This window comes from Argopecten irradians, chromosome 5 (genome assembly GCF_041381155.1).
Source record: "Argopecten irradians isolate NY chromosome 5, Ai_NY, whole genome shotgun sequence".
Lineage (NCBI taxonomy): Eukaryota > Metazoa > Mollusca > Bivalvia > Pectinida > Pectinidae > Argopecten > Argopecten irradians.
Window position 1 is genome coordinate 22,320,975 of NC_091138.1, and position 10,366 is coordinate 22,331,340.

Consider the following 10,366-nt stretch of genomic DNA (forward strand, 5'->3'; position numbering starts at 1 on the left):
AGGTTAACGCAACAGCCTGTAGTTATAAAGGCACCTTACCTAACCAAGGCTTCTGATAGCGGGGAATCATTGTAAGTATGTAGGAGTTATGCCCCTTGTTAGTGAAAGGCGTAGTATTAGAGGCGTCCAAGTTTCCTTCCAATCGGATGTGGTTCTCAAAACATGTGTAAGGTAAATGATCGGTATCAACTAACTATTTCTCTGTATCTGATTCTCTTCACTACAGTCCGTCTGTGTCACGGGCAAGCCAATTGAAGCAAGGTCTACCACATAATCAATCGAATGACATAATATAATATGTTATATATATGCATGGGATCGACATTGCTCCTTTACTAAATGTCATGTTGGCTTGTCACACGTCTGATCGCTGAACGAACAATGATGTGTAGAGGTATCCGTCATATTATTATATGTCATCTACTAACACTATAAATCATACTTTATTGCAATCTCAATCAACAACTTATTCGAATATTTCCAATTGTAAAATAAAGCGCATTTTCTGATAAACACAGGAATTATTAGACAGAACTCCAAACGACAGCTCTACACACTGAATTATATACCGCAGTGAATCCAATAGTCTCTCAAGCATGTTAAGGAGGGAAATACGGTGTTATATAGGAGCTAAACAAAATGTGGAGTAGAATATTTCACACGATCTGACGTATAATAACCCAAAATGAAAGGCGGCCGCCTGGTTTAATCACCAACAACCCGGTATCATTCGGATAAGGAAAGCTGTAAACTTGGGAATACGCCATACTGTAAGACGCGGTACGTCCTCGGACTGTCTCGTTCAGTCCGAAATGGCGTCATATACAGGTCATAATATACTCGGACCACCCGGAGTATTTAAAGAAAACGTATGGACTTAAAATCCTAAAATTAAGAGGGATTTCGCACAGGAACTAACAACAAGATACGACGAGGAAAAATCCTCTCTCGGGCCGACAATGAAGATATTTCTGATTTCCTGTTTACTATGTTGTGGTAAATATGACGATACATATAGAAATTTGTTATAAGTCGTTAATTTGTCAGTCATTTTCTCCATGTGGTAGATATTGATTAGTTAATTACATTGTCAATATAGATCAGAACAAGGCGATGTTAGTTTCTAGAATGTGCTCAATAAGAACGAAACACTGCAGTGATTTTCAAGTTCTAATAGGTTCACGATGGAACCACGCAATGAACGACACAATCTGTATTGTTATGAGGATTGAAAATATTCTTTTTTAATCAAATCGGTTTGAAAAGAATATGGCAACATTCAATTCAATTGCAAGGAATAAATCATAAAAAGGAGAATGAATATTTTGTATGAATGCATAATTCCATCTATTTTAGAAATGTAAATACATCTACTCTGAAACTTTTTGAAATATATAAAGAAAAAGTTATGAAGTAATCGACTGGGAGTGTGGGCGATTTGTAATAAACGTACCAATTTGTCAAAAATTGTAATCACAAGAAAAATAAATTAACTGTACAAATATGAATATTGTTTAATGTGATTAAGATTTTTTAATGATTTTGCGGTGAAAATGCTCTCTGTATCATGATATACTCCTTGTTTAGTGTATGGCCTGCCCTCGCGGTTCCCCGACAGTAGGATCGTGAACGGAGTGGACTCCATTCTGGGCCAGTGGCCGTGGCAGGCGTCCCTTCAGTACAAGGGCCAGAGTGGGACATACGGGCACATCTGTGGAGGGTCCCTCATCGCCAGGGAGTGGGTACTGACAGCGGCGCACTGCGTCGAGTTCGAGTAAGTATCTATGGATACAACTTCGCTAGCCAAGAATATTCAGTACGATACTAAATCATAACCACAATGAGTTCTGGTGTTTCCTTTCGTTTGCTCTTTGTCCAAACTCTTATCATCTTGCATTTATTTATGCCAAAAACATAAGCCATAACGTCAAATTTTCCAAAATCATTATATAAATGTTCTTGACGCAAGATTTTGTCTCTGATTCTGCAGCAGAAACACGAGGAACTTCCGTATTGTTCTCGGTGAGCATGTCCTGAGTTCAGATCACGAGGCGGAGCAGACGTTAGATGTGTCAGACATTATTATCGTCAGTATTTTCTTATCTGTTGATAATTTTTTTTCTTTTTATCAAATTTCACCGTTTTTTGTCTGGTTTGAGTAACATCGACTTTTTTAGGAGTTTCAATATACAAACCACATCCATCAAACTAAACCGAAGTTCGGCCTAGTCTAAACTAGCGAAACTAAACATAACGCTTTAAAAGCAGGTTCATTTTCTGTACATCTCATCCATTTAATTTTGTTGTTGTTTTAGCATGAACAGTATGACGGGTCAGCTAACGGGATACCAAACGACATAGCTCTGATCAGACTCTCAGAGTCCGCCGACACTAGCAGTTCCGGTATTGAAACCGTCTCCATACCAACGGCAACCAACAAAGAGTTCACTTCAAGCGACAGATGTTACATTAGCGGATGGGGTAAAACAAGTGGTAAGGTAGCAAAACAAGCGGTAAAATTGGGTAAAACATGTGGTAAGTTTGGGTAAAACATATGGGAAGTTTGGGTAAAACATATGGTAAATTGGTAAAACAAGCGGTAAGTTTGGGTAAAACATCTATTAAGTTTGGGTAAAACATATGGTAAGTTTGGGTAAAACATATGGTAAGTTTGGTAAAACAAGCGGTAAGTTTGGGTAAAACATGTGGTAAGTTTGGGTAAAACATATGGTAAGTTGGTAAAACAAGCAGTAGGTTTGGTAAAACATATGGTAAGTTTGGGTAAAACATATGGTAAGTTTGGTAAAACATATGGTAAGTTTGGGTAAAACATATGGTAAGTTGGTAAAACAAGCGGTAAGTTTGGGTAAAACATGTATTAAGTTTGGGTAAAACATATGGTAAGTTTGGTAAAACAAGTGGTAAGTTTGGGTAAAACAAGCAGTAAGTTTGGGTAAACATGTGGTAAGTTTGGTAAAACAAGCGGTAAGTTTGGGTAAAACATGTGGTAAGTTTGGGTAAAACATGTGGTTGGTTTGGTAAAACATGTGGTAGGTTTGTTAAAACAAGTGGTAAATTTGTTAAAACAAGTGGTAAGTTTGGGTAAAACATGTGGTAAGTTTGGTAAAACTAGAGCTGTTTCAGAATGGAAAAGTTCATTTCCTCCCTATTATATGATTGGCAATATCTAACACAACACTTACAATCCGATATTAGCACAGAATATAATGTCAAATTTTATGGATAACGGTATCTGGCACAAACTGGCACAAGGTTGGCGAAGATTGGTAAACTGATCCCGAAAGCGAAAGAATGGAGGCATAAAAGGCAATAAAGGTGGAGGAAACATTTTAGGTGCACAAACAATACTTTTTAAAGACCCATTTAGGGCACACTGTCCTTGTATAATTGCATAAAGTACTCAAGTTATCTTCTTTAGTCTTGATGCTAAATCTCTTTACTCTTTCGCAGCCGATAGCGGAGCTGCGGACGTGCTGCAGCACGTGCAGATTGAGGTAATGTCTAACGCCAACTGTAACTGGCAGTGGTTGTTCCAGACCATCCTTCCCAGTCACATTTGTGTTGGAGGCGGTGCGGAGTCCGCATGTAATGTAAGTAAATATGCAAAACTTATCATTCGGCACTAGTATGCATCACGATTCAATGTTGTTTGTTCTTGGCTGCTATCCTCATAATTTACTTCTGCTGGTAAATGTATAAACGATATGATCAATCCAAAATGCACGGAATCATGAACTAGGCATTTCGGAACCAAAATACACCAATACTACACAATATGCAATGCCAAACGAAAGTATTATTAGTAAACCGATTTTTTCTGTTTCCAGGGCGACTCCGGAGGACCACTTGTCTGTCAGAAGGACGAGAAATACATCCTGGCTGGTGTGACGTCATGGGGAAGTTCTAACTGTCAAAACATGCCCAATGTTTACACTCGTGTGTCCGAATACTTGGATTGGATGGACAGTAAGATGGCAGAGTGAGACGACATTTTGTCTTTTGGTTTATTCAAACGTAAACACACTGTTTTACCAAACATTACTTTTTTGCATTTTTATAATTGAACCACATTGCGCAATGATCACAATCACAAGTAAGACTTTTTTTTGCATAAACATTTCCGTTTTTTGGGTCTTTGGAAATAAAGTGATAACCAATTATGTTATGCATTAATTATTTTGTTATGAACGATGACCTTGTGCAAATTTAGCTTACTGCCAATGGAATACAGATGTAAAAGTTATGGCTTCGGAGAGTTCGTGATTTTGAAAATCACTATGAAAGTTGACGGACGCAATGACATAAGGCTGCTGTTCTCAGGTCATAAGAAACCTAACATTCGAGTAAGATATATGACGAACAGAATGAAGAATGTTCCAGTGTACGGTTTTATTGGTTTTCAGCATGATGAAAGCAGAATTATTTCATAGCAAGCACACTTTTGTACCACAGACAGAGACCCACAGTGGTTTATACAAGATGTAAGATTTCGACATTATTTCACATTTTAGATATCATAATGGGAAAAAACTAAATCCTACTGCTATAGATAAAAACATACTCAGCAGATTTTCATCGAAAATCATTTACATAAATACTTTTTCTGACCAAAACACATACTTTGTGTAAAGAACTCTGATAGAACTATGACTTTGGTTGAATTGCAACAACGGCTGTAGCAGAATATAGACAATGACTCCGATTAATATAAGCAGTGTTTTATTAGAGTTAAAATACGAAACGTGAAATGTGGTAATAAACACATAAAAATCGAATACATTTAAGATCATTTGAATATAAGAAATGCCCGGTACCGGTATAGGAAATACGTAAATACAAAACGATATATTAATTACAAATAAATCTTATCAAAATGAGTGTAAATCGAACCCAACGACCAATATAAATCTAAACCAGTATCGTATGTTTAAACTTTGCTTCATCATATAAAAATAAGTAACAAGTGATAAAAGTAAAAACAAATAACAAGGTTGTTTGTAAACAAACATTGAAATAAGCAATATGTAAATAGTGCATGCCACAATTTTATAACACCAGCTGTGAACACAATACTTAGAAATATTCTGCAGTAATCATTTTCTATAACCATCAAGAAAAGTATAATAATAAGCGTGCGTGAAGGTTTTATACTGTTTACAGGAACTATGTGGAGTAGAATTCACATACTCTATATATTGTCAGGTATTAAATCTATTGCTGACGATCATATCATCTGATCCCGTGTGTTAAGCACTTGTTGCCATTTGTCATCAGTTTTCGTTTACTTATATTCTGTCGTCGTTTTCCTCTATGTCAGTTTTCACTTTCTGCTTCTGTCACCAATCAATGACGGCATCTTCCTAAATTGCATCGACTATCGTAAGACTTCATTCTCTAATACTGTTCAAAAGATCTAGGTAAGCTTGTAAGATTTCACTCTAAAAAAACCACTCTCTACTTCTGTCGTCATTAATGGTAAAGACTCTATCCTCTACCTCTGCCGCATACTCTCAGAGAATTTTAATCGTAAAGACCCCTCTAACTCTATCGCTTACTATCGTAGACTTTCATTCTTTTTTGTCGATCCCGCTCCCACTCCTCGAGCTCTGCCGAGTCCATCATCTGACGCATGATCTCCCTCATCAGATCATCACAGTCCCCGAACACGCGACAGCCCAGTTGGACTTTGGTGGAAGGGTCCTTCCTCTCACAAATGTCGTCATACGGAGTCGTCTGTCTGTAACAGGAATCGACACAAAGGAATCAACAACAGTTGTGGAAAATCACTCTAACAGTGAGTCTATGACAGATTCTAAACCCCTCTTTGTGCCATTTTATTTGTTAGGTAGATTCTATAAGCCGCTTCGCACCATTCTAGGTTGTTTGTTAGAATCTAAAACACGCTGGACATCATTCTAGGTTGTTTTAAGTGTTCAACCCGCTTGACATCATTCTAGGTTGTTTTGCTAGAATCTACAACCCGCTTGGCACCATTCTAGCTTGTTTGTTAGAATCTACAACCCGCTTGGCACCATTCTAGGTTGTTTGAAGTCTAAAACCCGCTTGACATCATTCTATGTTGTTTATTAGAATCTCCAAATCGCTTGACATCATTCTAGGTTGTTTGCTAGAATCTACAACCCACTTGACACCATTCTATGTTGTTTGCTAGAATCTACAACTCGCTTGACACCATTCTATGTTGTTTGCTAGAATCTACAACCCACTTGACAGAATCCAGAACACGCTTAGATCATAGTTTTCTCATATAATTTGTAACCCCCTCCCCCACCAGGTGCCGTTCCTTCTCACAAACGGGAAGCTATATCAATTGTTAAACATATAAATTTACCTCTATGCCACCTCAGGATAGAGAGGACATATTTTTCCTCATTTTTGGCACTCATCATCTGGTTATTTAACTATATGTAAATTATATAATAAGTACGTTATTGAAACTTGGCACACACATTTTCTTAAAATCCATTTCTCTTGACTTAAATTTCGGTAACACTAGATTGAGGACTTAGCTTTCAACGTACCTGTTACAGATGACCAGTCGGACAGGTTTCTGACCTTTAGTGACCAGACTGTTGGCCGGAGACACCCTCAGGGTCGATCCGAGGGTCAGCACCATGTCTGCTTTCCTGGCGTTATCATCGGCACTACCTAGAACTTCCTCCTCCAGGTTGTCTCCAAAGTTGATGATGGTGTTCATCAGATAACCTTTACATTTCTGTAGAAAACGACAACAGGTACCCAGTAATAGTAAAGTGTACATATATTTCTATTTTATAGACTTATTTTATTTTTAATTTTAAGGATTAAGACAAAGTTCGCTATCAGAAATATTTAAAGGAGACACTTATTCAAGATATGTACTAACAAGGTATCTGTTTTTTTGTTTATTTTTGTTTTATGACCGATCGACTGCTAAAATGCATTACATTTTTTATATATAAATAACCGAGATACATGTAAACCATTGAAAAACATACAAAATTTACTTGGTTTCCAATGACGTCTAAAATTTCGGAAGTTCAAACAAATTCTACACTTAAGAACAAATGGACAAGTAAATCAAAATATAGCATAGCGGAAATTGAAGGTGATGAAATAATAATTAGGTAGCTCAATATGTAATTCATATGATTTATACTTAAAGGAAAGCAATGAGAAACTCTATGAGGAGACGATGAGAACCTTTGGGGTCTGAACAAGAGTATGACAATGTTGGACCACAGGTGGCTAACTCAATGAAAATGGATGTTGTCATACATTTTTTGTATATGGTGGATGGACTGAATAGTATATATGACAGTCATGTGATTTTTTTTTCAAAAAATACGAGACTTGAAAAATTATTAAAAAATCGGGATATTTCTCTGTTTTATAGTAAATATCCCGATTTTTTAATAATTTTTCAAATCTCCTATTTTAAAAACAGGTGAGCTAAAAAATCACATGACTGTCTTATATATAGTCATCAGTCCATCCACCAAATACAAAAATGAATGACAATATCCATTTTCATTGAGTTGGCCCCCTGTGTGTTGGACGTCTATAACTAGAGGCAAACAGTGAAGACATTGGATCACAGGACAATTACTAGTAAACATAACATCAGAGATATCATAATAAACATACAGACTTACATTGACAGTAGAAGGATAATGAGACTTACTGTATCGGGGCATATTCTCCCTGTCCTGTGATTAATTCGACATTGTGAACACTTTTTTGCAGGCACCTTTGGGTCCTTTGGACCAAACCGATGGTTGTGATTCATCACACAACGTTTCGCACACTTTTCACATTTTTCGACAAAGCCATTTCCATGAAGTTCTGAGATTTTGTCCTCGGGAATACCAGACAGACGATGGAGGCCGTCCGTATTCTGACTGATGACATACTGAAGGTGGCCCATCTCTATCAGTTTGAGTAAGGCCTCGTGTGTGTAGGTGGGACGAAGAGACATTGTGTTTCTCTTAGGTTTCGATTTTCCAGCTTTCTGGTTACCTAAAATATTAAGATTGAATAAATCATATCGTATATAAGCTTTATATACATTGTATTTTTGCGCTAAATACATCAATTCTTCCATCTAAAGAGCATTTGTAGTGAATGTAAATTAAAACAGTAAATACATAGTCTGGTGTCCCTTTAATGTTAAACTCACCATGATCCTTTTCTTTGTCTTGGTTGGTCCATTTTCCATGGATACCACGAAAATCTCCAATACCGGCTGACGTTGAAATCCCAGCTCCTGTTTGAAATTAAGGCTACAGATGATGATAATACATCATAATCATTGTTTGTAGATATTCTTGTTTTTGTTTGTTTGTTTTTAGTGCTTTTTGTTAATATTCCAACCAAGTTAAAATGGAATTCTGGTTTTCGGCATGATTATCAAACAATCTGGTTAAAACCAGCTCTTCAATACGCATAGCGTAAGGGTATTGAAGAGCTGGTTTTAATCAGATTGGATTATCAAAATGACAGTTAGTTGAGTGACAGGGCCTGTATAGAGACACCGCTAATTACAAAAAAAAAACAACAAATGCACACTGTTCTTTTGCTCTGACAATTTATCTCTGAGAACCTCTCGAAAAATAAATCAATGAATTAAAGAGGATAAATAAGTTGATAGACAATAAATACGGATGCCTGTATTAACAAGGTTAACATATTTCCATATTTTATGTATATTTGTAAAAATGCATGTGTAACACAACTTTAGGAGGGCAGTATACATGTATATTTATTATATTTGATTAACAATCCCGTTGTTGCAACAGCACAATAAGAACAATTCAATATACGGTGATAATCAATGTTAATGATACCTGTGAAGATGTTGGGGTATATATAATGATTATTTATAATGATACCTGTGAAGATGTTGGGGTATATATAATGATTATTTATAATGATACCTGTGAAGATGTTGGGGTATATATAATGATTATTTACCTGTAAAAGCTATAGGGTATTTGCTCTCCTTGATCATGTTGGCTATCCTGGAGGCATCAGCCAGAACACAGTCCATAGATTGGTGGAATTCCGCTGTCTCCTCAGCCTCCAGGACTAGTGACCTTTCCTTGTTACAGAGTTCCGTGACCTTTGAACTGTGGGCTAGGTCACTCAATGTCTCCCAGCAGGTCATGTGGAACACGCCCACTCCGTCATCATCCCAAGTGGCCAGAAAGTCTGAGTCATGTATAAAAATAATACATCATTTAAAACTTCAATATTATTTTCAAATATTTGACATATTTCAAATTTGTATGCCTTCTGACATCAGAATAAAAACAACAACAGTGCAGTCCAAAAATATTGCGAAAGACACGTCTAGAATTGTTTCATACATATGTGACTAAAAGATACCTGGTGTTGCCTTGACAGTGTAGCCCCTAACGTCGGCCCTTGCATCTTTAGAGTCAATAGTGCCCCCGAGTTTACAGGATTTCAGATCACACTTATATGAGCCAGCATTTCCTTCTTCTCCACTTGCAGTAGCCATTTCGTGATTTCAAAAATTCTTGCGTTGTCAAAGCTTTTAAATATATAACCACCAATTAATGAAAAAAAACGTGTAAAGAAATCACTAAAGGTAAATAATTCACAATATGTTTACTAAATTTATGTATTTTGACAAGATTTTGAGCACAAAGTTTTATTCTAAATGCATCATTATCTTTAAGCTTAAAGATCAAAACATATAAGTGAACTTAATTTTAGGTACATATCTTTGTTTGACTTATTCAATACGTGTTTTGCTATATATTGTATTCTGTTTATGTAGCATGGCAACATGTAGCTACAGTGTATATATATATATATACACACACATGTAATTAAATGCCTACGTAACACAATGTGATCTGTCTACAGTACACCATAGCTAGATATAACCCCCTCACCTATTCACGTATATGTACAGTACATATTGTACACTAACTGTACATCTGTAACTACATGTACAACGTTCTACACGAAAATAAATAATACATACATATACATGTATAATCATACAGCCCTAATTTCAAACATCGCTGTCAATGTATAACGATCGATTTTTGTCAGTAATGAAGATCAGTATGTATTGATATAAACATATGTCATGTATATATATTATTATATATTATGTACAGTACTCACTTCAAAAATAGATCAATTACTTACTGTATTAATTTCGGACAACCAGCTGAAACGCAAGTTTTTCGAAAGTGAAGTCGGTGTAGAAAGGACAGCAGTATTTGTCTATTTGCTCGTTAAGTTACATCTGATTACAGGTATGTATCTACAGGTATGTCATAACTAAATCAGGTGATGACGTCTTAGG

The 10,366-nt window shown here is 36.3% G+C and overlaps 2 protein-coding genes across 2 annotated transcripts; one reads left to right on the forward strand and one right to left on the reverse strand.

Annotated features, from left to right (window-relative positions):
• Window positions 1-860: 860 nt before the first annotated feature.
• Window positions 861-4,181, forward strand: LOC138323233 (elastase-1-like). The gene is made up of 6 exons (XM_069267664.1): window positions 861-996; window positions 1,588-1,774; window positions 1,991-2,087; window positions 2,316-2,493; window positions 3,472-3,611; window positions 3,849-4,181. The coding sequence occupies exons 1-6, from the start codon at window positions 960-962 to the stop codon at window positions 4,002-4,004; spliced, it is 795 nt and encodes a 264-aa protein (XP_069123765.1). The 5' UTR covers window positions 861-959; the 3' UTR covers window positions 4,005-4,181.
• A 119-nt stretch (window positions 4,182-4,300) lies between these two features.
• Window positions 4,301-10,366, reverse strand: LOC138323232 (NAD-dependent protein deacylase sirtuin-6-like). Its single transcript, XM_069267663.1, has 7 exons — window positions 10,207-10,366; window positions 9,409-9,577; window positions 8,995-9,231; window positions 8,201-8,287; window positions 7,706-8,040; window positions 6,564-6,757; window positions 4,301-5,758 (listed from the first exon to the last, which is right to left on the reverse strand). The coding sequence occupies exons 2-7, from the start codon at window positions 9,542-9,544 to the stop codon at window positions 5,566-5,568; spliced, it is 1,182 nt and encodes a 393-aa protein (XP_069123764.1). The 5' UTR covers window positions 9,545-9,577; window positions 10,207-10,366; the 3' UTR covers window positions 4,301-5,565.